The sequence below is a fragment of the Gopherus flavomarginatus genome, chromosome 6, assembly GCF_025201925.1.
Source record: "Gopherus flavomarginatus isolate rGopFla2 chromosome 6, rGopFla2.mat.asm, whole genome shotgun sequence".
Taxonomy (NCBI): domain Eukaryota; kingdom Metazoa; phylum Chordata; order Testudines; family Testudinidae; genus Gopherus; species Gopherus flavomarginatus.
This window is the reverse complement of record NC_066622.1, coordinates 125,587,284-125,614,944: the sequence shown is the minus strand read 5'-3', so window position 1 is coordinate 125,614,944 and position 27,661 is coordinate 125,587,284. Positions and strand designations below refer to the sequence as shown.

General features: G+C 41.3%; 1 protein-coding gene across 3 annotated transcripts in view; it reads left to right on the top strand.

Moving 5' to 3' along the window:
- The first annotated feature begins 16,056 nt into the window (after positions 1 to 16,056).
- ENO4 (enolase 4) overlaps positions 16,057 to 27,661 on the top strand; it is a 31,890-nt gene continuing 20,285 nt past the window's right edge. For 2 of the 3 annotated variants that reach the window (XM_050958996.1, XM_050958995.1), the window contains exons 1-4: positions 16,057 to 16,228; positions 20,712 to 20,840; positions 24,372 to 24,562; positions 27,280 to 27,425. In XM_050958996.1, coding sequence (XP_050814953.1) covers positions 16,067 to 16,228; positions 20,712 to 20,840; positions 24,372 to 24,562; positions 27,280 to 27,425 — 628 coding nt within the window. In that variant the 5' untranslated portion in view covers positions 16,057 to 16,066. Of the gene's footprint in view, positions 16,229 to 20,711; positions 20,841 to 24,371; positions 24,563 to 27,279; positions 27,426 to 27,661 lie in introns of those variants that run through there. The other variant, XM_050958997.1, reaches the window with a different exon arrangement.

Below are 27,661 nucleotides of genomic sequence, written 5' to 3'. Positions count from 1 at the left end.
TCATCAGATAAAACACCACATGTACCTTCCATTTCACTTAAAGGAATTAGGTATATGCCTGGAAGAGGAACTAACTCCAACTGATGTTAACTAAGGTCACATGCACAAGTCTAGATATTGGTACTGCATATGAAGAAATCAGACAACATGCAGCTGGTTATGCTGATTCAAACAAGTGGCCACCACTGTATTTAACTGAACATTTAACAGAGAAGAATCCATTGCTTTTACTTTGCAGCTAACCATTTCAATGCCATGTTTATCAACTGGCCACAAAGGCTCAAATCTATTGTGAGAGGGCTAAACCTCGATTCAGGATGCTGGAACAATGAATATTACAGTAATATTGAGCAATCAGCTTCCGTGTCTTTGATTTCAATGCCCTCCAGGACATTGAGCACTACTGAAGTATTCCCACATCTACAACACAAGCAAAAATACTTTTCCAACATAGTCCAGTTGAAAGGAAAAAATCCCCTCTGCAAATTGCACCATGGCTCTTTCTTGCCTGAACTGCATCAGTTCTGTATGCTGGACTATTATTAATGACAATGAAATGAATGTTGGACCCACTGTGTAAATCTGAGAATTTTTTCTAATGTGGCTGGATAAAACAACTCCTGAAATACGCAGATCTTGCAGTTACCTCTTCATGTTAATAACAATATCAACATTTCTTTTGCCAACACTGTAGTACAGTCCTGATAAAACAAATATATGAATCCTTGGCTTTCCTCATTTATAATCATCGTGCTGCTTTAAGGATAGTGCGCCTTATTGGATGAGAGCATTTCATAGAGTATGAGAACTGAATTACTTTCAGGAGCAGAATGTTGGTGCTTCACTCCATAGACTTTGCTGCCATAAGAGACATTGGCCCTGCAAATCCATTTGGGTTATGGTTTCAATTTCCCACTGTTTTACAGGTACAACTTTGTTACATACAATGGAGTTGTATTTGTTTTTCCCCAGAGTTTAATTTGGCAGACTTGCCTTACCGCCTGTGGAGAGTGAGGAGCCCTGGTGGACCAGCCTTTATTCCACTTTGGTCCCACGGCCCGCAAAGGACATCGGTTGGCGGCTCCTTCACAGAGCTGTGATCACAGGCGTGTATCTGGTACGGTTCACCCCCATACCCAAGGCCTGCCCCTTCTGTGGTGTGAGGGAAAACCTGGTGCATGCCTACCTCGAATGCGGCAGGTTGCAGCCCCTATTCCAGCTCCCCCAGAACCTCTTGTTGAGGTTCTGGCTGCACTTTTCCCCACACCTGTTCATTTTCACACACTATCAGTGGACCCACGAAGTCGCTAGACCTTCCCGTCAACCTCCTCCTGGCTCTGGTCAAAGTTATCATCTATAATACCAGGTGGAGGATGTTGGAGGAAGGGGTGCTCTGCAACTGGGGGGCTATTTCCATCCCTTCCTGGTCTCATTCCTCCAGGCAGAGTTCCACTGGGCAGTGTCTGCTGGCTCCCTAGACACCTTTGAGCAGCAGTAGGTGCTGTCCAGGGTTCTCTGCTCAGTGGCCTCCTCTGGTACCCTTGTTTTGAACCTTTGACCATCACGCCACTCCCTCTTTTCTCATTAGTTGTCCCACGGGATCAGTTGGTTCCTGGGTTCAGTGATCCCTCCCCTGTGCTAGGGGAGGGGCCTTTAGAAGTGGGCAGGTGCACTTCCTCGGTTTTCCAATAAGGCCTTTTGGATGGGAGAGGGAATTCAAGGGACATTTTTTTTTAAAGGAGTAAAGATATAAAACTCAATGTTCTAATTCCAATTACTTTCTTCCTACCTAACATTTAAAAAAATCATTGCCGTTGTATATTATGCATACAATCATCAACACAGGATACAGCTTTTTTAATCATTTCCAGACCTAAATTATTGCATGGTGTTGCTTTGTGTTGTCAAACAGTTTACCCCAGAGCTGGCTGCATTTCAGTAGTGTACACAGTGACTCCTACATGCAGTGAAGTTTGGATTAGTCAAACAGTGCGGAAGACACGAAATACAGTTTCTTCAATGGAAGAGTTTCCAATGCAAATCATTAAGAAAATTGTGAAATTGAATAAGCAAGTTTAGGCTAATCTGGGTTTTATTCTAATATTTTATGCCATCAGTATCTTTCAGGATTATTATTTATAAAATATCACTGTTGTGCCTTGTGCTTTCAAGATATTGGGCCAGATTCTCAGTTAATGCAGATCAGTGTAGCTCTACTGAATTCAAAGCACCAGTGATTTACACTAACACAAAGTAAGGAAGTTCATGGCCCCAAAGAGTTTACAATCTAATTTATATGGCTAACACATGTCAGGACATCTAAGAGACAGAGAAAGACAAAGAGAGAGTATTCCAGCAGGAGGTGGAGGGATAAGAGTCTTGACAAAAGAATGGGAAGGTTTTATTTTGATTTCTGGAAGTAATATTGGGTTGCAGTTATTTGTGTGGTCTCAAAATGAAAGGTTATATAAATGTAAGATCATTATTCATGACTGACAGCCTTTAAACTGTACAGCATCCAGGGTGCCTTGGCAGAGGTATGTAATACATGCCGGTATTATTAATTATATCTATCTGTGGTTTTAAAGGCATATCTATTATAGATAGACAAAGATTTTTTTCTGGACATCTGCATTCATTCCTTTCACCTGTTTTTAGATTTAGACTATGCAGTGCCTGGTTTCTGGAGCCCATTTTGTTTCTGCACCAATACCCAAGGTTTATTTGGAGGGCTGCTAATGACCTCCCAGAGATAAACGAAATTGCTGATTTAGTCAAGCCCATTCTTGACCTTGACATGAGATGGGCCAGGCAAAGGGAAGAGCTCGAAATAGACTGAGTAAAAGAAAGGGAGATCAAACAAGAGCTCAGGTCTGGCCAAGGCCCCCCCACATTCAGCTAACACCTGGCTGAGTTGGAAAACATGACCGCCACAACCTTCCCGTTGGAGCCGATTGAAGCTGTCAGCTCCTGGCTTGTCACCCACTGTATCAAGGGGCCCCCAGGCTCACACAAGAGCCCTAATTAGGCAGAAATGGCACTTCTGCAACTGACCCGCCAAGACCTTTGGCAAAGCATTTAACATCATTAGTTAACATTTTTATTTTAAAAAGTGTGAATGTAAATGAACAGCCAATGCATTTCAATAGGGTTTGTCGGTGGCATCCTCCCCCCACCACACCCACTCACTCTTTTTTGCATGAATAGTTCTCTTGTTTTCTCCAAAGGGGGCTTGGGATGTAGGGAAGAGTTTCTCCAAGGGAACTAGATACATTCAAAGCATAAACAAACTCTGAAATGATGAGACAATTTCTTACCTTTTCAGGGGAGGTTGGGGGGGTGTTTACAAACAGAACTAAACACAACTAACCTAGGCATGACACGAAAAGCGGTGTCCCAGGCTGGCATAAACATAAAAAGAGAGAAAAAACAAATAGGTGCATGTGTGTTCATATGTCTGCATCTTTATGTATTTGTCTTTTTCAGTTGTGTGTGCACACAGCGCTTGGGGCCCCAATTCCTAACTGGAACATCTAGGTGCCCTAGCAATGCAAATGATGCATATATACATGACCTATGTATAATGGGTAGGTATAAGGGATTTGATTTAAAATTTTATAGCTAGCCTATAACACTGCATTTTCTTGCCATTTACCCACAATCCTCCTCTCCCCACTTTCTTATTGTTACAATTGTTACCTATGTATGTAAAACAAGTTTGGGAATCTTATTTTTATATTATAATAGGGCCTAGAGTCCCCAGTCAGAACCCACTGTACTAAACACAACTTTATTGAGCAAAGTTGCTAAAGTGCAGAAGTGTTTGCAGCATCAGGCCTAATCTTCTTAGATTCTTAAGACTATAGGTTCCACTGCAATATACAAAAATAATAAGATTCCCAGACTTATTTATAGAAACAGAGAGCATGGAAAGATAAACATGCATGCATAGACGCATACACACAACACTTTGCTCTTTTTAGCCATATATCACTTTATAAAGAAGGTATTTCACATACACACTATGTTTTCTAAAGGTTTTAGCAGTAGCTATCAATCAATATTTTTAGGGGGCCCCCCCAAGCCACTTTGGAAATATATACTAAATAATTTACATGTCTATTTCTTTAAAAAAATAAAATAATGCAACTCTGGAAATTCTTCTCAGTAGGTAGACCCAGCCAGCCTTGTTTGATCTGTGCTTTGTAATCATGGTAAATCAAACAGGTTGCTTATTTTGACTAGTGTTTAAAATGCTCATAATTGATAAGAAGCTGAAGGAGGAAAAATTCCTACCTGCCTTCTCAGATTAGGAGTGTAAAGGGAGACGAAATGCTGCAAGAACTACTTACTGACAATAATCAGTGGGTAGGACAACTTGCCCATCATAATGGAGCATTTAGTGCTTTTAAGCTAAATACCTCAGCATATTAAGCAAACAGAAGAAAAGCACATTAAGAGATGCCAGAAACCTGAACTGTACGGTGCTTCGAAAGTCAATAGTGCTAAGGTGCCCATGTTTGACCCCCTTTTCCCTCACATGCCTATTCCCAGTCTAGCTGTTCAGTGTGGCTTCTTCTCTCTAGCTGGGGAGCTCATTGAAAAGCTCTTGCTCCCTGCCTAGCTTTGTCACATTTTCTGCAGGTGCCTCCCACTGTGGCCACAATGAGCTCTGGAAGGGAGGATTCAGAGCTGTCAACAGCTACACGAGGCAACTTCACACAGCATTGTCTTAAAGGACCAGCCTCATTGTGTGCATCCCTGGACCCGGCAGCACAGACACCAGATAATGAGATGACACCCTTTTTCTCTGTGCGTGTATCCCTCTGTTTCTCTTGGCTTTGTGTAATGATTTAACTTGATCGATTTGGTCCCTTTTGAGGGGGGGGTTGCACCAGTGATCAGATAAAGTAATTGCCTGTAAAACACTGCTCTGCAACAACTACTATGTCTTTGGCTGAAAATGTCACTGCAATTGAAAAGCTCTTAGCACAGTTCAAGAATGAGGTTGCAAAAGAGAAGCAGCTGATGCATATAGATGCTTCATGCCTCTCTCTATATATAATAAGTTTACTGTGCACCCAGCTCCCCTGGTGTGTCATTTTGCGTTCTGAGGGCCACTTTCAACAAATTAGCAGTTTGCATGGGATTAAAAAAAAAAAAGTTACACACCCACCCACCCACCCACACACAGATATGAAAATATTCTTCTCAGTTTCTTTAGTCCTACATGTCACTTGCTCCCGCAGACATGAATCCTGGGAGGAGAATATTATACAGCAATAAATGCCTAGTGTATTTATATTTTCTCCATGTTTCCTGGTCCACTGCTTAAATAACAACATACTCACAAAAGGGCTAATCTGAATGTATAGCCTTGGAAGGTTGTCTCTGTGCAGGTGGTGAAAGGGGAGGGTCTGGAGTGAGGTCGGAGGACAGGGGATTACAGTTACAAATTGCTATGAGTTTTATGACCTCCAAACCTGTCACTTGGCGGCAGCAGTGACACATAAAATGTTCATATCAGAGCAAATCCACATTTTGTGAAGCTTTGCTCAATAATTTTAATAAATGACCACTTCCAAAAGAATGCTATGGTAGAGAGCAGAGTTCTATTTTATTTAAATAACCTTTCTTAACTAATTAGAGTAAAATCATGAAAGGAAAAGAAATAGCTTGCTTCCAATATTTTATTCATCTCCCTGTCTCCCAATAGGTGACAGCATGAATTTCTGCTAAGAGTTTTTGCTAAGATACATATTGTGCATTGATGTAATACCACACAATTTTAAGAGCACTCTCACTGGAGAAACAATTTTATATCACTAGTTATTCCAACAGACCTATAGTCTATAATAAAGATGAGCATAATATATATATATATATATAGAGAGAGAGAGAGAGAGAGAGAGAGAGACCCTAGAGATCTTGCAGGAAGAGGAGACTTGAGCAGTAAATGGGCTTTTCGATATTATCTTTACCATCATTACTTGCAGATAAGTTTAAACAGGAGAAAGCAAGCACTTGTGTGTTAGTTTATTCAAAATATGATCAAATTTGAACGTCCTCTTCAAAAAGTAACTTTTTCCAACTTTGTATATTCCAATCATTAATTTTCTGTTACACACACACAATCACTTATAATATGCATGAGCACCACAACTGTCCCAAACCCATGCCTGTAAAGCTTTAAAAACTTTTATACCACACCAAACTACTATATATTCCCTATTTAATGAATGACTGTTTGAAGGTACTCAGACAATTAGAATGTTCGGATAAATCCTTTGGAAATTTATCAGAAAGCAGAGACCAGGTGAGGCTGCCAGAAGTACAATGCAATTTACTATATGGTCCCACAATTTGTCATATGGATAGTGTCATATGTAAATACTAATTGTAGTGTTTAGTAAGACATTCAAGGGGTCAGGCGAGTTGATGATGCTCAGACTTCTAGAAACATCCCAGAGCTGATCCTGCAGTCCATTACATCACTTTTATTCTAGAGTAACTCTATTGACTTCAGTGGAAAGGCCCATAATATATTCAAAGACTTATTGTAGCTATTAGGAGTCACTAAATTATATCTATCCTCACACTGTTCCTATTGTAAGGATAGTAACACAATTGGAGCCCTGGAGCCTTAATTTGTTAATTTTCCAGGTACATCACAAAACTCATCTTTTTGCAAGGCTTGACGAAAGATGTGGATTTCTTAGTGGTGGGATCGTAGAGAATAAAAAGGTACAGCAGGAGCCCTGTTTTTTCTCCTCCAATGGGGAGTCTACTGACAAACAAATTGTGAGCCTATGTATTGGAAAAACTGAACTATTGTTTACTATGTTTTGTTAAGTAATTGGAGCTGCCTGGAGATGAGGCTAGATTGTAGTAAATCCCCAGATAAATCCTAGTAAATAAATATAGTGCATATAAACTCTATTACATATATAATATATAACGGAGTTTAGATATCACAGCTACATCTGGTCCTTCAGTATGATGTACGATGTTAAGACATTGTAATGGTAGTATTGCCATTCATTGGATGAATTTAATACACTATTGTTTCTTTGCAGTGGCGAGATAAAGAAGATTCGGTAGAAGAGGGATGGAGAATACAGTTCCCTCATAAAAATAATTCTGTCTGCTGATTCCCAGAACAAACAACTGACTTTAGTCTTGTGTCTGGAGAGCAGACAGACAGAAGGACGGGGAAGACTGGCTCTGGACCCCTTGATACAAGTGTAACACATCTTGAATGGAGGTGGCAACTGCTACTTTTGCTTGTCCTTAAGCAAAGGCTTGGCCTTTGAATGAACTTCCATGACTGGCTGAGCTAGTGCAAGAGCAGTTTAAATACTATTTTCTGGCAACCCCTGAAATTATTTTTTACAGGGAGGAAACACCAAAGAAAAAGCCCAGCCACTTCCTATGGAACAAAAGCACAAAAAAATCTGACAGTAGCTAGGGAATATAACTTGCTTGTCTGGCCTTTACTTTTACCTCATTATAGGCAATACTCTGAGGGGACCCAAACAAAAATTACAAAACACAAAAACCAATATAATGCGAAAGAGGTTAATTCAGAGCTATGCTGTGTATTATGAAGGTACAATTTAATTTTGAGTTAAATCTTTAAGAAACTAATTTATAGATCTGAAGAAGTGTCAGTCTGCCTTTATATTTAAAATTAAATAGCAATGCTTTGCATGTCTATAAAAATGTAAATAGCATAAGAAATGTGTTTACAGTTGCTTTCCAATTGTTGCAATATACTAGTTTTATCTTTTGTATATTTTTTAAAGGAGTGGGTAATAGTATCAAACCATTATGTCAAAGTGATGGTGCCAACAGTCAATGTACTATCACCGTAAATACAATTGTGTATATTTATTACTTATCTCAGTCTGGTCATGAAAAGTCAACAGTATATATGTATCTTCTCTCCTTGCTGTTTAAAAGTCGTGTGGGTGATTATTATGACAGATGTTTGAATACTTTAAGTACGGTGTAATTGTTTTCTGGCTGAAGCTGTGACTGCATGATTGGTTTGCCCCACATACACTCAACAGAACACTGACCAAATGCACTGTATAACTGCAAGAGAAGGGTTTCCTGTCAAAACATACTTTGCATCATTCTCAAGGTTTTTCACTCTGGTTTTCTGTTGATATTCATACTAAATGAGAACTAGAAAGTTGAAGTACTGGCTCTAGTTTAAATAGTTATTTTGCTGTGACAGTGCAGATCTATTGTATTTTCCATTTCAACAGCTTTTCAATGCACTGCATAGGATTGTTCTTAAAACGATACATAAACGCTGACCGCTGAAAATGTAAAGCTTGGCCCTGCGTTCATTTCTCAGGCAAAATTCTGACTATACTCGTTGGATCAGACTCTGATCTCTGTTATACTGAAATCAAAAGAGTCACTCTAGATTTATACTGTTGTAACTTCCATCATTATCTAGCCCAAGGACAGAAAGATCAGGTCCTTATGAAAATTTGTTATGAGATTACACATATTAGTGTCTTTACCATTCTAGGAATCTAAAACATTAGGTTAATAATCAGTAGAATAATCAAGTTGCCATATTACATATTTTGTAGTCACTCACTCGGTGCAGTTTTCAGTCATTATGTAATGCTGAAGAATATGTTGTACAAACCACATTACTCTGCAGTTACAGGGTTTTACTTTTCCTAAAATCCACAGAAGCAAGTAAAAATTACTACAGCTATACATATATCCAATTCTTGAGTTCTGGTTATTGTCAGTGTTTTAATCAGGAAATGAGAGAAGGCACCTGACAACTTGTTACTCCCTCCCCACCTCAATGAAATTATATATCAGGGTCAGCAACCTTTCAGAAGTGGTGTGCTGGGTCTTCATTTATTCACTCTGATTTAAGGTTTCACGTGCCAGTAATACATTTTAACGTTTTTAGAAGGTGTCTTTCTATAAGTCTATAATATATAACTAAACTATTATGGTATGTAAAGTAAAGAAGGTTTTTAAAATGTTTAAGAAGCTTCATTTAAAATTAAATTAAATTGCAGAGCCCCCTGGACCAGTGGCCAGGACTCAGGCAGTGTGAGTGCCTTTGGCACGCATGCCATAGGTTGCGTACCCTTGTTATATATGAAAAGAGCACAGGGATGACTGTCAGCCACTGCTAGGGACTCAGAAATTAAGGTAACATTTTTAACTTTGAAGTTTCCTAACTCTGTCCCTTTGTACAATAGAAGTAATCACACAATTCCACATTATTTCTCAAACAATATCGTAAACTTTTTTTTCTAAAATCTTATATACATATCTTGTGATACTCACACCGCTAATTTCACTGTTGTGGCATTCCAGCAGATCTTAGATTTCAAGCCATCTGCTAAGATAGTGGTCTCCAAACTTTTTTGATCACGCATCTCTATCAGTAAAAAAATTTTGAGCACCCCCCCATATATGTATATTTATTTATGTATAAATTATATACAAGTACTACTATACTAATATATTATATACATTATAAAACAAAAAAATAGAAATAAAAAGGATGAGATAAAGATGAAATAAACAATATTTTTAAAATAATTTTATTGTATTTATTTATTAACGGTACAAAAACCTTTTTGCTCTCATAAAAATATTAATATTTTTAATGAGAGCAACGTGATTGAATATGCTTTATTATTTCTTAAAATCTTGGTTTAACACTTTTCGATACAGCAATTCGAAGGTCTGGATTAGGGTTAGGGTGCAGGAGGGGGCTCAGGGTGCGGGGGTCTGGGAGGGAGTTAGGGTGTGGAAGGGCGCTCAGTGTGGGGGTTTGGGAGGAGGCTCAGGGCTGGGGTAGGCAGGAGGTGCAGAGCACTTACCTGGGGCAGCTCCTGTTCGGTACAGGGGGTGTGCAAGCCACAATTCTGGGAGCTGCCCCTCCGACCCCGGCAGGCAGGGTCCCCCAGAACGCAGGGACTTTAGGGGCTGCAGGGCCCTGGACTAAGAGGGCCCCGGGGCCCTGGCCTGGAGCTCTAAAGCTCCTTTCAGAATGTGGTCCTGTGAACACAAGCTGGAGGACTCAGGAGGAGCAGGGGCAGCCACACAGCCAGCAGCCGGAGAGAAGCGCCACTTCTCTCCGGCCAACTTTGAAGGGGAAAGCGCTGCTTCTTTCCGGCTGCTGGCTGCATGGCTGCCCCTGCTCCTCCACGGGTCGGAGGACTCAGGGTTGCATTCCGAACAGGGCTTTAGAGCTGCAGGCCAAGTCCCCGGGGCCCCCTTAGCCCAGGGCCCTGCAGCCCATAAAGCCCCTGCATTCCGGGTGGCCCTGCCTGCGGGGGAGGGAGGAACAGCTTCCCAGCTCGCTCATTCCCCCCTCCCTCCGGCCGCACTCCTCCTGCCACGCCCCCTCAATGGATCATCTTGCGCACCCCCTGGGGTGCACAAACCCCCTTTGGAGACCACTGGTGGACATGCAAATCCCACTGACTTCAACAGAAACTGAACGTGCTCAGCACCACTCAAGATTTGGCCATCAGATAATTACCCATTAATACTGTCTTTAAATAAATGTTATCACTACCTACGAACTCTGCATTGAACAGACTTTTTTTGAAACAGATATGACTGAACAGTCATTTGTGTTAGTAGCTCAGTCACTGAAGAAATATACAGACATAATTGCATTTATACTGCATTCTACATTATTTAAATGTAGAAGTCTAACTATTTTTTGTGTGTCATGTGATTTGCCCTCAAAGTTTCTTATTAAGAAGGCAGAGTTAAAAATCAAGCACACAGCATTAACATTGGCATTTCCTGACTTTTGACTGTTTACCTATGCAACCTCATCATTCATTTAAAGCTTTTTGTATGAAATTTCCTAGATTTTTAAACACGGATTAAATGACATTTACCATCCTTCTATGAGGTTTCACTTAATAAGGGTTATCAAGTACAAGACATGATTAAAGGCAACAATGGAAGGAGTGGGTACATAATTCAGGACTTCTTCGCTCCAAGACTTGTACAGTATTTCCCAAGGCTAAAGGAAGCTATTTACATCTGACTTATAGCAGGTCATGAGTAGGATCACATTTAGTACTGTAATATTAATTTCATGTCTGCAAATTACATTCATGTTCTATGAAAATTAGTAGTAGTGGAAAAGAGGTTATGTGAAAATTGAGGTAAATGTATTGCAGAAATTTGAATTAGTGGAATGGAGAAAACTTTATGATCTTATGGGTTTATCCCAAAGTGATAGTCAAATTTTTGCTTCAGATGGTGCCACAGTGTTTGTGACATCCACTTTGAACTACAATTTAGTTGTGTGTCAAGTAGGATAGACCATCATTCACAGCATCAGAGCTTAGGAAAGAAGGTTAAAAGTTCAAGACATGCCCCAAGTGATTAAGGTTGTAAAAGTCAGGGATGTACCCTGGGAAACAATGTGATTTCAGAAGAAAACATGATTACTCATTTTGTCTCCAAAAAACCTCTCTCTCTCTCCACATATATACTCTCTGTGTGTGTGTATAAGAGAAAAATAATAGGAACTAATTCTGTGTAAAAACGACAATATTAACTATCACCTTCCTTTTGAATTCCATAATCCAGAAGTTTCAGTTCTCTTGAGGAAAAAAAGGGATATGAACTGTTTTCCCATCAGTGACTTCCAAAAGCTGAACACCGAGCTAATAATTTTTCTTTATCATTATTATATTAACTTTAAAACACACTTGCAGTTAGCTTACGTGTCTGATGAAGTGGGTATTCACCCATGAAAGCTTATGCTCCAATACATCTTGTAGTTTTTAAGGTGCCACAGGACTCTTTGTTGCTTTTTACAGATCCAGATTAACACGGCTACCCCTCTGATACTTGTAGTTAGCTGTAATTTAAAATTAGTTATTTGCAATATATAAAAGATAGTTATTTATAACTATTATATGGGTCACTGGCTCACCTGTAGTGACTGTGTCTCAATATTCAGTCACACTGGTCAGCAGTTCAAAAGCTTACAATGGAGATAACTGGCATAAGACTCCTTCACTAAAGGTATGCTTAGTTAAATGACAACCCACTGGGGTCAATAGAGTTCATTTAAGTGTAGGAAAGAATATTTCCTCTCCACTGCTAGAATTGCTATGTGTAATTTTGTGTCACACCAGAGATCGGTCAGGATAATCATAGTGGTACATTCTGGCACTAAAATCTACTGGACCTATCTCCATGTAATTAATTAGAACCGTATGCTTGTAGAAGTGAAAAATTTGCTGAATATATCTGGACTCCATTTAAAAAATGCTCTGAAAAAGAAGGATCAGCTGTCTCTAAGCCATTTTTTTCCCCAGGAAAAATCTGATTAGTTCAGGAGAGGCCAGCTCCATTTACAAACTCAAATTACATTCTGCTGTTTCTGCTCCACAGCTCTCACCTTAGTTGTGGGGTTTTGTGGGGATTTTTGTTCTGTTTTTTAATTTTTGTTAGTATATGCTCTTTGAAAAGGTTGCAAGCTATCTTGCTCTTATTTTTGAAATAGTAACACCTTATTGTACATTGGTACAAAGCATAACTGATGAATAAAGATATACATTTGTTTATTTCTTTTATCTTAATATGTTTGAAATAAGAAATTTCACAAGGATCTTTAACATATAGGCTATGTGTATGCTCACAAGTGCACTACCTCAACAGACAACAACACTGCCAAGAGAGTCATGGTGTATTGTGTCAATGATCCTTGAACTAAGAAGCTGTTAAGTAGGCCTTGACATGATCGCCATAAACAGCCCCTTCATAACTTGTGTACAACAGAATCTTGTAGTAGGCCTTGAAATCATAAACTGAAACTGCTCATTACTATATCAACCTGTATACTAAGGAAAATTAAAAACTACACATTTCAATCCACAAATAGATTAGAGAAATTTGAGGCCAGTTTTCTGTAAGCTTAGAAACTGCTCATGGTATGGGAAGCTAAACAATTTGGTGGAATATTTCATTTTTGATTCCAGTGCCCTAGAGCAGTGGTTCTCAAAGCCAGTCCTCCGCTTCTTCAGGGAAAGCCCCTGGCGGGCCGGGCTAATTTGTTTACCTGCCGTGTCCGCAGGTTCAACCCATCGTGGCTCCCACTGCCCGCGGTTCGCCGCTCCAGGCCAATGGGGGTTGCGGGAAGGGCGGCCAGCACATCTCTCAGCCTGCGCCTCTTCCCGCAGCCCCCATTGGCCTGGAGTGGCAAACCGTGACCAGTGGGAGCCGCGATCAGAAGAACCTTGGACACGGCAGGTAAACAAACCAGCCCGGCCCGCCAGAGGCTTTCCCTGAAGAAGTGGCGGCCCAACTTTAAGAAGCACCGTTTTAGAGCAATTCAAAATTAGGGTTTAAAATATTCCTTTTATTAAAACATCTTTTGGAGAATGAGCATGCTAAATGAAAGGCTACTAACTCTCATATTTTAGTCCTAAAACCATCTTTTGAAAGGTCTGAGCTACTGCTGCCTTAGGCATACTAGTTCTAGCTTTGTAATATTGTTTTCTATTTGTATTATTTAGCTATGATACAAATATATACATACATCCTCTTTATCTGTATTAGGCATTCAGTAAAGATATAAACGATGCAATCAATTTCTGAAATATAAAGAGAAAAATGTTTTTAGGTATTCTTCTGAATTATGTGATGTATATGAGGAAATCTGATGATCCTATTAGATTATTATTTAGACACTGAAGATGGTCTAAAAGAAAGAAATTGCACTAATCCCTTCACTGCCATACATTCTCAAACAAAAGTTATCCAGTCTGGGAACTTTTTAATATTACATATTTACTAAGGCATATACTTTGTTGTAATGTAAATGGATTGTTACACACTGCAGTACTGATGGCAAACCAGGGCCGCCCAGAAGGGGGACGGGCAGTGGGGCAATTTGCCCCAGGCCCCGCGGGGCCCCCATGAGAATATAGTATTCTATAGTATTGCAACTTTTTTTTATGGAAGGGGCCCCCAAAATTGCTTTGCCCCACGCCCCCTGAATCCTCTGGGCGGTCCCGTGGCAAACTTATAATGTGTGTTTCTATAATTTTAATCCTTAAAATATTTTTTAAATTACAGAAATTTGAACTTCTCATTATGGAAGACCAAGAAAGAACTATGATATTATTGTATTTCAATGTGACAAGTATAACAGGTGTCCAAATTCCTCCTTAGTTATAGGTGTGCAATCCAGTTAGCTTCAATAGGCTAAATTCATCCATGATATACCATCACTCAAATTCTACTGAGAAAGGAGGTGCCATTTGTACATAATAATATATCAGAGCACAAATTTGTACAAGTGACATCTCTATCCTCAGCTGATCTTTCCCTCGCAGGTATTTAGTCATATCTGTTTACTTTAGTAACAAATACAAGTTTTTTTACTTACTTACAAGTGTTTTACTTCTCTTAGCATGGTAGAATCAACAAAGCTAAGAGAAAGAGTTGAATTCCTTTCAATTAACACAGTTGTTTACTGAGTCCCCACTAATTACACCAGTGCAAGCCTACTGACAATAATAGGGTTGCACAGGCATCACTGATGGCATGAAATGGCTTTATTCATCAGTTAACTACACAATAATAGGTAGGATCATAGAATAAATCCTCCTTTTACTACATACCTGCAACTATCAGTCTTAATGGAAATTACAAGGGAATAAAGAAAAGAAAAACTAACATGATGCGTATCAGTAAACTAAAGTGATAAATATTTAAGAGAATTTTTACTTTTATTTCAAATGGGTTACTCAATAAGAACCAGTAATTGTTAAAACTGCTTTCTATTCACTGCTTCCCTAAAGTTAACAGCAGTGTTGGAAAAAAACCATGTCATCAAAGCTTTGATTCAATCATAGGTAGCCTCAGAAGATGACTGGGGGCTTCAATCACACCAATGCTTTATTTATGCCCTTATAGAAGGCATAAAGCAAGAAATTAACATTTTAGTAATCTGAAACTGAGTTTGAAGAACTTTATTTTCAATTTGTTAGATTGTAACAGTGGGAAAATCCAAATAGCTCTCCCCTGGGCACTTCCTTTAAGGAATGCCTGGAGTCGGTTCAGAAGATTCTTCTGAGAAAGCAGACATAGGAAGAGGGATTATGTCCTCAGAGAAGTACTGTGATATTTCAAAAGACAAAAGAAAACAACTGTGTAGTGACTTTTCTTCATTACCACGCACCTGAACATACAATGAGCAAGGTCTATTGGTTTTAGAACTGAGGAAGTGTGCAGCTAATAGCATTTTAAGTATCTCCATTTTCAGTTACTTCAACAAAATTACCAACGAACCAGGCAACAAAGTGAAAGTTTTTTGGTGAGAAATTGTAGACTACAAATGATCCTTCGGGCTGTGAAATGTTTCTTTGTTCATTGAATGTAAAGGATTTTTAAAAGCAGAAGTAAAGTTACTAGGCAATTGGCAGCTTTGTCCTCACTAGATATTTCACGAGCTATAATCTGTCTCTCTTTCAGGATGTTAATCTTGTGCAATTTTGTTGCTCGCTCTTTTACTACAAAAGGGAACTCACTTGAAAGTGTCTAGCCTTCAAGATCATAACCAACCCTGGAGGAGTCTACGAGAGTGCGGACCCTCCACCTTGAAAAAGAAAAGTTGTAAACATCTGACTCTTTAACCAAAGTAAACCCACCAACGTGGCAGCTTATAGCCAGGGCAAATCCAATCCTCCTCATTAATTCCCAGCTGTTCACACACCCATGGCATCTGCCACCTCTACGCACCAGTCACCTGTAGCCCAAAGGCCATTATGAGGCAGAACAAATACCCTCAACCCCCTTTGGCTCCCGGGGAAAGCTGAAGCGCCGGTAAGTGACTCGCCCAGGGCCACACAGCAGCTCACTGGCGGAGGCGGGGAGAGAACCCAGAAGTCCCGGCCCCCAGGCTGAAGGAGGGGGGAGGGGTCTGACCCCCGACTCCTCGCAGAGGGCGGGCGGGAGGCCACCGTCGCGCGAGAAGTCGGCGCTGAGGGAACGCGCTCCGTCTCCTAGCAGCAGCCTTCACGGCCCCATGGAGCCCGGCGGGGAACGCGAGCTGCAGCGGCGGCGGCACCTCCCCGAACTCAGGCACCAGGCGGCCGAGTATTATCGGAGCAACGAAGTCCCACAACGGCTGGAGGAGGCGCTCAACGCCACGTTCTACCTGCGCCCTCCGGACCTCTACGGCCATCTGGTACCTACCGGGGGCAGCGGCTAATACGCAGGCGCTACACGACCTCTCCCCGCCCCCTCCCCCGTGACAGATCCCATAATCCCCCGCGCAAATACAAGTGAGCGGGGTAAGGCTGAGGCTAGGAGCTCTTCTCAGGGGGAGAACGAGGCTTACCCCCCTTAGCAGGGGCAGAGGGATGAGCCAGGTGGTCCTGGGGGTACCCAGCCTCCTGGCCTCCACCAGCCTGACCTTTCCATGAGATGGTGCTTGAGCCTACGGGCACCAGCTTGCACGACATTACTGCCAGGGTCAGCTCTGTGCTATTTTTCATAAAGCCCCAGCTCCTGGATTCTTGGGATTAGGTGACAATTTCAGTTTCCACCGAAAGAGTGATCAGCCCTCTTGGTTGTGGAGCAAAGCTTAATAGTGAGACCTTCCTGCACCCTAGCAGCCCAGAACCAGAGGACAAAATGACCCTTCCTTTTATTTAGCTTAAAACAGATCTGTCACAGTTTAAGGCCTAGGGCATGGTTTTTAGATGCTTGGGGTTGTCACTGCTGGAATGGCAGTATTAGATGACCCCTTTAATAGAGCTATTCAATCACGTTAAACTAGCTCGATTGAACTAACGAGATTGCAAAGCATTTTCTTTTGAGACCGTAAGCAGATGCTCCCACAGCCACAACTATTGTGCAAACCTCTGCCACGCATCATAAGAATGAAGATAAAGGGAGTCTGGTTAGTTTTCACACTACTATTGGTATTCTCATCCCTGTGGGCCTCAGTGAAATGGACAAGAATCAGGCGAGCTTTACCTTGCAGCTGTTCAGCAAAGCTCTGGCCAGTAGCAGAGAACTAGTGTGACCAATAAAATATCCAATCAGTATAACAGTGGAATGGCCAACTCCATACTCTAGAAGCTGTTTTAAAAAGATTGCCTTCCAGTGCTTCCTCCTATACAAATGTGTCTGTGATAATGAAGTCTTACATCTCAGGTATTATTCATTGCATTGTTCCATGTTGACCTCAAGTTTCATTACTCTCCCTGATAAGGTGTGACCACTAGTTCCAGATTATGTTTTACTAGAAAGAAAGTAAATCAAACAAAATTATATCATGCTGTGATAGTTGATTTTTTTTTAATGATACTTGTTAGGTATACCTCTGCCTCCTCACTGCAGCTTTCCACATTGTGTACCACTCTATTCAGCAGGATTGCATCCAGAGCTATGCTGGTGTTTCTAGTTTCCACATGTTATGGTTCAATTCCCAACTCACAAATCACTCCCTGGATTTGGTGATGATTCCTCTTCTTTGCTAAGACCAGCTCTCTTTAGAAACCCACAAGATTTAGTTCTTAGTCTTATCTTATCTTTTCCCTCTTGGGCATTTAACATATTAACACAGATGGAACTCAACTGTAAATAACTAAGGATTCCTATGGCATCTTGACCAAGTCAGCTTGTGATATTATTTACATATTCAGCTGAAAAAAAGCTGAGACAATGAAATGCTTCTCTTGGGCAAGAGAGGCATTCAAAACAATCTTTTTTTCTCTATCCTTTTTCTTGAAGTCAGATCTCTCATTTGCTTCCTCTATAAACTTAGAAACATTCTTCCTCTAATTAACTTCTATTATGAAGGCAAAAGTGATAAGGCAGGCGAGTTAATATCTTTTATTGGACCAACTTCTGTTGGTGAGATAGACAAGAGACCAACAAAAGTTGATCTAGTAAAAGATATTATGTCACCCACTTTGTCTGTCTAATATCCTGGGACCAACATGGCTACAACCACACTGCATGCAACAATTAAGGCATGATGCCCTCAGTAACAGTGTATGCATAGCACTGCATATGAGAACCTCTTTTTGAAAGAAGATGGCTTTTTTGAGCCGCCAGGATTGTTTAATAGTGTTTTTTTCAGGAACACTTAGAGCTTAAATGGGATCTATAACATTTTACATCTTCAAAGTACTGTACATTAATATTTACTTAACCAGTTAGCTAATAAATTAAGAAGTGTTACCGGATATTTAATGTGCCTTTAAGGCCAGAGCCTGTGAGTCATCCTCCAAATGGCTTTAGCAGAGTTGTTCTTGAGTAGGCTGGCTTTCTCCTCTGCCTTTCCCCCTCTGCTTTCTAGAGACAGACAGGTACAGTCTTTTTTAACATGGCTTATTCAAGGACAGAGTGCCCTACACCTGCAACATCAGAAACTCCTCGGTGGGCCATCAGGCAGTGAGGGGCTTATTTTGTGTGTCCGTTTCAGGAGTAACTGCACCTTTATTCCTCCTCCATGGTCCATTCCACGATTGCCCAATCTTACAGCCATCACCTGTTTCTGGGCAGGGGCCCATGTTCCACACCCTTCTGACCAGGAGCTTTAAGGATGCACACCTCCTGCCAAACACTGTGATATCCTCAGCAAGCCATTCGGTCTAACAGCCAGCACCTGTGCATTGGTTTCTTTCTGAGGGCTATGAACAGTGTATTGCCAGCGGTTACAAGTAAGCTTCGCAGAATTAAATGTTTATTTTTTTCAAATTGTGGATTATCGATTTTTATTTAAGATTTTTTTGATGATCAATTTGCATTTTTAAGATTTTTTTATTTAACTTTTTATTTTAACAGCTGTGCAGGACAGTGTTCAGATTAGGGCAGTGCTGACAGTGGGGATGCAGGAGGTCCTTATGAAGCTGAGGGGCCAAAGACCCCAGGGTGCAAGGTACAGGGTAAGCTTCAGCTGTCATGGCCCCTTGCATTTGGAGTAGAGACTCCCAGCCAGTACTGGTAAGGAGGAGCATGAGCCCCAGCCACGGGGAAGCTACCCTGCTACTGAACAGTTCCTGCCTGGGAATGGCTCTCACACTCTTGGTTGGTGCATGAGCGAATGGAGCCATGATAGCAGAGCTGCAGAGGGTTCCCTGCATAGCTGAGGGGCCAGTGGCACTGGATCCCTGCAGGCACAAGGTGCAGGGAAGACTGGGGTCCTAGTGAGGGAAAGCAGAGCTCAGGCCAGACTAGGGCCACGAGACAGAGTTGTCATCCAGGGACAACAACTCCAAGCCAGAATCACATCCTTCTCTGCATCTTGTGTCTGCAGGGATTGGATGTCACCGACCCCACCCACTCACCAGTCAGAGGTGTGGGAGCTGTTCCTGAGCAGGAACTGTTCAGCAGCAGGATGGCGTCCCCTATAGCTGGGGGCTCATCCTCATCTTTGCAGTTCTGGCTCATGGTCTCTGCTTCTCTAGATCAGGACAACCACAGCCTTCCCCCACACTCTGTGCCTGCAGGGATCAGGTGTCACCAGTCATGTGGCCATGTAGGGGGCCCTCTGCATCACTGGTGTCATGGCCCTGCTCCCTTGCTACAGTGACAACAGAGCTGCCGGGCTGGTGACACCCAGTCCCTGCAGGCACAGAGTGTGGGGGAGGCTGCGTTCGTGGCAGGCAGAACAGAGTCTCTTAGCACTCCAGTGCCACAAGGGCTATTGAGGGCTCCCTGTACTGCCACAGGAGGCATTCAGCAGTGGAGTGGCCTCCTCCCTGGCTGGCACCAGCTTACTCACTCCCATGACAGCAAGGTTGCAGAGGGCTCCCTGCACTGCTTAAGGGCCAGCGACACCAGATCCCTACAGATGCCCTATCTGGTACCAATTGATATTTTTTCAGTTAACTGCAGTGTGTCAGCTGAAATGGATGTTTACTGACCGTTATTGATTAAAACTGAATCCTGCCGAGCCTAATTACAAGTTACCATGCAGCTTTTTCTCAGCAGAGCACATTTATTCTTAGGGTAAAAGCATCACAGAGAAAACATAAAAAACAATGAAGGTTCTGACATGCTTATTAATAAACATATGAGAAATCATCCATCAGTCTTAGGGGGCCCAGATAGGTCAACACTCTTCCAACCCCTCCCTCCAGGGTTGGTGTCCCCCTGGGATCTGTAGTCCTGTCCATTTGCTGAATCAAAAGGAAGGTCACAGGTGAATTCAAGCTCCTTCTTTGAAAGCCCTTTCTTTTCTTCCTAGTCTCTGGAAAACCCAGTCTAAAACAGTATATGCAAACCACCCCAGGGGTGGTATGTCTTGGAGTTGCATATAATCCTGGGAGTAGTCAGCTCCTACTGTTTTTAAATTTCTGGAGGAGCTGTGGTAACCCTCCCCGATGAAGTAGGACACAATCATACATAAACCATCCATAAATTTAATACAATATTCCTCAGATATATGGCACAGGGCTGTAATATCTGTCACAATATGAACCTGAATAGAAATGAATAGAGCTATATAGATTGTCAGCAGTAAGTACACGCCCAGGTTCTAGAGTGACTGGCTCTTAAGCACACAGTGTAGGAGTAAGAATACTAAAGTATCCTGATGAATATCAAGATGCAAAAATAGATTTACCAAGTGATGGATTTAATGCTAACATAAAATGAAAGACTTATTTACACAGAAATTGATATTTTTAATCAAACTCTTTCTCTTCTTCAAGGCTAACTACTTCTCTAAATTTTCAAAACCTCCAGTAATATGCAAATTAATTGGAAGGAAGGTCCTTGATGGAATTGGTCGACCAACTTTAGAAGTGGAAATATTTTGCACAGTTAAAAACCATGAGAAGGTATGAGCTACATCTTATTTTGTTATATATCCTAACAGAACATTACAGAGAGATGCTCATCTCCACCATTGTTAATGATGGCTCATTTTAATTAATGAGACAAAATGGAGGAGTTAAATGTGGATCAAGTTCCTGAATGATTTACTTTTGTAAGTCAGAAGTACCAAAACTCTGCTGAAAATTAACTACATTTACTCTTTTCGGAATAATAATGCTTTGTTTATATTTTAATTTGTAATCCACATCTGATATTACATTGATGTATGTTGTCTTTTGTCATATAATTGTACCGTGGTCCTTGCCCTGTTATACTGGCACAGCAACCATACGTAAAAACTCCTCTTGACTCCAGTGGTGACAGGATATAGCTTTTAGCATTTCTCACATTTGGACCCTAATTTAACTCATCCCCCCTGCATAACATGAGTTTTGGAGCTCTGTGTCTTGCTTTTCGTTCTTTAAAATGTCTCAATGGCACCTTTCTCAGTCTTCTTACACTGGTAATATGCTAGATGAGGCTCCTGTCCTACAAACACTCATGCATGTGCTCAGTAGCCCCACAGAAGTCAACAGAATTATTCATGTGCTTAAACATAAACATATATGTGTTTGCAGGATCAGGGCTGTCGCTGTTCTTGGAGATAGCTCTGCTTGTTTTTTACTCTTCATTTATTTTCATTCATATGTTTTGAGCTACATATCTTTCTCTTCCTATTACGCTACTGTATTTCAGAAAAAAAGCATGCAGTCTAGTATTAACACAGTTCATGTGAATGAACGGGTTTTCACCCTGTGAGTTTAGGGAAATGTATATTTCACTCCATTCAAAATATTGTTGTGTGTTCCAGAAAGTCAAGACTAGTGCCGTGTTCCCCTCACATTAGCATTATTCCGCATTAGCATCCAGGGTTGTTTCATAGATGGCTGAATAGAGACACTGGATCTATGGCTTATTACAACAATCTATAACCCACTAACAATCCGCTACCCCCAAGCTACTTTTTTTTTCCCCTTCTCCCCAATGAATGGAGGGATGTTAGAAGACCCTTCACCTTGAATGGTCCATTGAAACATGTATTAACTAGTTATGCTAAACAACCTGTTCCATCTTATATACCTCTACTTCGATATAACACTGTCCTTGGGAGCCAAAAAATCTTACCGCGTTATAGGTGAAACTGTGTTACATTGAACTTGCTTTGATCCACTGGAGTGCGCAGCCCCGCCCCTCCGGAGCACTGCTTTACCGTGTTATATTCAAATTCATGTTATATCGGGTGGTGTTATATCAAGGTAGCGGTGTATATAGCTGTGATACTCCCTGAACTGAAGAAGAGCTCTGTGTAAGTTTAAAAGCTTGTCTCTCTCACCAAGAGAGGTTGGTCCAATAAAAGATATTACCTCACTCATCTTATTTCTTTACTTCACTACAGATGGTAGCTGTTTACACTCTCCTAGAAGTAGAACTATGATTTACTTCATTGAAAATGCTCAGAAAAGGAGACAATTTATGTATATTTTTTAATCCAGTTCGAAAAGTATTTAAGGTTCATTTTGTCTAACATCCTTAATGCAGAGTATCAGAGGGGTAGCTGTGTTAGTCCGGATCTGTAAAAAGCAACAAAGAGTCTTGTGGTACCTTATAGACCAATGTTTCTCAAACTGGGGTTGCCGCTTGTGTAGGGAAAAGCCCCTGGTGGGCCGGGCCGGTTTGTTTTCTTGCCCTGTCCGCACGTCCTGCTGATCACGGCTCCCACTGGCCGCAATTCGCTGCTGCAGGCCAGTGGGGGCTGCTGGAAGCAGTGTGGGCCAAGGGACGTACTGGCCATCACTTCCAGCAGCTCCCATTGGCCTGGAGCGGCAAACCGCAGCCAGTGGGAGCCGCAATCGGCCTGACCTGCGGACAGGGCAGGTAAACAAACTGACTCGGCCCGCCAGGGGCTTTTCCCTACACAAATGGTGGCCCCAGTTTGAGAAACACTGTTATAGACTAACATATATATTGGACCATAAGCTTTCGTGGGTGAATACCCACTTCGTCAGACGTGTTAGTCTATAAGGTGCCACGGGGCTCTTTGATCCTTAATGCAATCATGCTTCGGAAATCTGTAAAGGATGCACAGTAGTTAGTCACTGATCAAAATGGACTTCATGTTAAAGGTCACATTGTCATTATATGACACTTTTGACTGCAACAATAGACAGCCCTTGTACCATGATTAAGGTTAAGATTCTGTCACGGGTATTTTTAGTAAAAGTCAGGGACAGGTTGTGGACAATAAACAAAAATTCATGGAAGCCCACAACCTGTCCCTGACTTGTACTAAAAATACCCAGGTGGATAGAGGGACACAAACAGTGCTGCCAGGGCTTTCCGCTGCTCCAATCCCTGCTGCTGCTCCTGCGGCAGAGGCTGATTCAGCCCCACAGGGACTGATCCAATGCCAGCTGCCGCTCCAGTGGGTCAGGGACCGCTGTTCCAGCAAGCCTGGGGCTGGCCAACCGCCAGCTATTCTGGGGCCGCTGTTCCAGTGGCTCCAGGGCTGACAGCTGCTTTAGCTCTGCCCCAGAAGATGTCACAGAGGTCCCAGAAAGTCACAGAATCCATTACCTCTGTGACAGAATTGTATCCTTAACCATGATTCACCAGCATTTATACTTGTTTGATACTGTCATTCACCCTCAGTTGTTAATGTAATTTATAGCCACATCATCCTATAATATTGCCAGGTAAATAACACTTATGAAACGTATTTTGGCAGATGCTTATTTCAGAAGAGGAAATGGATGCGAGATTTTGAAATTTTTTTTTAAAGTTACCTATGGTCATCTTTTTTCCAATTTTGTTTTGTACATTTGGCAATCTATTGTCAGTAATATTTGTAAAGAATTTCTATTGCTGAAAGATCTGGAAAAACACGAAGTTGCACAGAGACGTTCATACTTCAGCAGACCTAAAGAAGAGCTCTGAGTAACCTGAATGCTTCTCTCTCTTACCGAAAGAAGTTTGTCCAATAAAAGATATTACCTCCCCCACCTTGTCTCACAGTGAAAATAGCATTCTAGTGGTTAAAACACAAACTAGGACTCCTGGGTTCTATTCCTGGTGCTGTCACTGTTTTAGGTCCAGATTCTATAATCTGATCCCTATCTCCATGCAGAGCCTCACTGAATTGGGATTGGACTGACACACCATGTGCGTGTAAATTCTGTTGGCATTGATCACATCTACAGGCCCAGGGTCAGTCACTAACTCACTCTGAACTTTACTTTACCATCCTATAAAATAAGTATACAAATTATGTGACAGGAGAATTAACACATAAGTAATATTCATAAATGGTTTGAGAATGTTAGATGGAAAGCTGTAAATGCAGAAGTACAAGAAACCAAGAAAAAGCCTGAAGTATGGGATCAATTAAGTTCCTGGGAGGGGGGATATGTTTAAGCCTATATCATTTTAATCTTTTAAAGTGACATTTCAAAGTTAGAAATGGAAGAGTCTGTAAGCTTTTCACAATCATTTTGCAGAGCATTTGTTCCATTGTGGTCTCTTCTCACTCTGAAATCCTTGACAGTGCTTCACCTGAAGCAATTGATGCTGATGAGAACGAAAGAAATGACTCTGTTAATAGAGCCCTGGAATGGGTAAATGGATCACTGAATGAAATGCTAAGAGACCTGCAACCTGCTGACCAGTGTAAAGCTGATGAGCTGCTTGGGTAGGTCTTGCATATTATTTCACTGATTTTTACTGTAGTAAAACAAATTCCTGCAAATAATTGTAAATAAATAATTTGTGCAAAATCTCAATATTTTTTCTATTGTTATTCCTAATTCTTTCTACACAGTATTTCTAGGATATTATTGCCACTAGAAGCCTTGCACTATATTATTTCCAGTGCTGTATATTTATATAATGTGAAGTTCATCCCAGCCTGCACAAAATCCAGATAAACCAGCATTGTGCAGAGTACAAAGATGGGAGTTAGGAATACACCTCCAACACACACACACACACCCCCTGCTTTTGGACATGACCTGGAATATCAGCCATAGTCCCCACATTGGATCCATGTAAGGAACTGACCATTGAAGTCAGTGGGAGTCTTTCCATTGATTTCAGTATGCGGTAGTACAGATCCAGTGGTCTTTCCCTCAGCAGCTCATGGAGCTTTGTTTGGAATCTGACTCAGCCAGCAGCTTGGCCACATCCTCTAGTGTGCTGCAGGACATAAGTGGCCTTCCATGGGCCCTCAGCACTGCGATTAATTTTGTACATAGTGTATTTACAAATCTCTGGTTTTGATGGAGTACTCTTTCAAAGTAGGCCCCTCTGAGAGGATATCTAAGGCTCTTACCTTGGGATCATTATCAACCTCCTTTTGTTTCTGTTTTAAGTTTCTGATTTCTGTTTTATGCTTCCTTGGAAAATACCTATTCTGTAATCAAGTTCATTTGCATTTTTTCCAAACATACTTCTTGTGATCTTGGAGAAATTATGAAGCAGTGGAGAATAGTAATATTTTTCCATTTAAAACACATTTATCTGGCTAACTTGAAGTGCCCCAAAAGGTGTTTTGGCTGTGGTTCGCTGCTGTGGACCAATGGGAGCTGCTGGAAGCAGTGTGGGCTGAGGGACATACTGGCTGCCACTTCCAGCAGCTCCCATTGGCTTGCAGCAGTGAACCACAGCCAGTGGGAGCCACGATCGGCTGGACCTGCAGATGGGGCAGGTAAACAAACTGGCCCGGTCCACCAGGGGCTTTCCCTACACAAGCAGCGACCCCACTTTGAAAAACACTGCTCTATATGTTGCTTCCATTGTATACAAACAGCTAAAATACAGCCACTTCTAAAGCAGCAGCCATATAACCAGAGCTCAACTCTAGAAAAAGATGACCTTTTGGATAAGCAAATTAAGCCAAATTCTGACACTTTGGGGAAGTGTCATGGGATTTTTAATATCCATGCAAAGCAAATAAGTCTTTCTTTTGAGGGTCTTCTCTGTGTAGAGGTCACATTATTTACCTTGGAAGGATAAAGAGCTGGCTCAATCTTGCTGGGTTTGAAGGTGTTTTTGCACTTCAACCTGGTTGTTTAGACCACTAAGCCATCTCCTCTGAGTTTCAATTCAATAGGATATGAAATAGCTGAAAAATGAGGTTTAATTACTAAACAGCATTGCCACCCTTATTCAAATATGTATACTTTGCCCTTCTGTTACTTCTGTCCAAAGTTTTCAAAGTACATATCTATTAAGCTTTATAACATCCCTTTGTGATGTGTATTATTAAACCTATTTTAGAGATGGCTAGATTGAGGCACAAATAAGTTTATTGACTTTCCCAAGTTCGCCCGAGGAGTCAGCAGCAGAACCATGAATAGATCTTACTTCATCTCCCAGCATGTGCTTTTCCCACTAGCCCATGCCTGCTCCTCATTTACCTAAGAATATTCCTAAGCAGCTGTGATAAATGAAGGTGGAAGGTAGCTTCCTTTTATGGAAACCCAGCTAGTTAGCTATAAGATCCCTCTTGGTATCTGTTCTCTACTTGCTTTACTTGTAAAGGGTTAAAAAAAACCATAGGTAAAAAAGGGAGCGAGTACCTCGCTAAAAGAGCCAATGGGAGGGCTAGAACTTTTTAAAATTGGGAAAAAACTTTCCCTTTATCTATTTGTTGTTGTTCTCCGGAAAGAGGAGACACAGAGCAGGAACTGGGCTGGACTATGATGTAGGAAGCTTTAAGCCAGGTATGAAAAAGCATCAGACCATATTTAGAGATTGCTTATCTGAAACCCCAGATATGTAAGTAAGTCAGGGGCGGTCTAGGAAGATGTGATTAGTTTATTTGTTTTATTTCTTACTGACTCCTCTATGCTAACCCCGGGTGCTTTTGTTTTTCTTGTAACCTTTAAGCTGAACCTCAAGAGAGCTATCTTGATGCTTAATTTAAAAAAATTTTTTTTTGATCTAGCAAAAAGCCCAAGTTCCAAATGTATTTTCTTTGTTTTTAATAAAATTTACCTTCTTTAAGAACAGGATTGGATTTTTGTGTCCCTAAGAGATTTGTGCATATGTTGTTTAATTAGCTGGTGGCAACAGCTGATTTCCTTTGTTTTTCTTTCTCAGCTCTTCCCCGGAGTTGGGTGTGAAAGTACTTGAGGGTACCTCACAGGAAGGAATTCCCAAGTGCGCCTTTCTGTGTTCTCAAAAGGGTTTTTTTTTTTTTTTTTTTTTTTTGCATTTGGATGGTGGCAGCATCTACACATCCAAGGTCAGAGAGAAGCTGTAATCTTAGGAGTTTAATGCAAGCCTGGAGTCGCCAGTATTAATTTTTAGAATCCTTGCAGGCCCCCACCTTCTGCACTCAAAGTGCCAGAGTGGGGAATCATCCTTAACAGCAACTAATCATTATGCCTTTTCTTTTCCCATCAGTGAATACTTTGCAAAGAAGGTAGAAGAAGAAAAAGAAAGAAAGGCAATTGAAAAGGAAGAACAAGAAGCAGCAATTTCTGCACCTGCATATGTTCCAGCTTTATCAGCTGTAACACCATCTGGCAAAAAAAAAGGAGTCAAATTAGGTTTTAGTTGATTTTCTTCTGATATTTCTTGCAAGATAGTAATCAATAAAGATGCTAGCGTACCTTCTGTAGCTCCCGATGGGCACTGAAGGGTAGCAATGCTTCTCTACAGTCCTTTTGTAGCTGTATCCCAGACCTCCTTCCTAGCCACTAGCTGCAGTTCCTCTCTCCCAGAGCACCAGTCACAGTCAGCAAGGATAAGTCATCTCCACTGCACAGCTTGGGAGAGGGGGAGA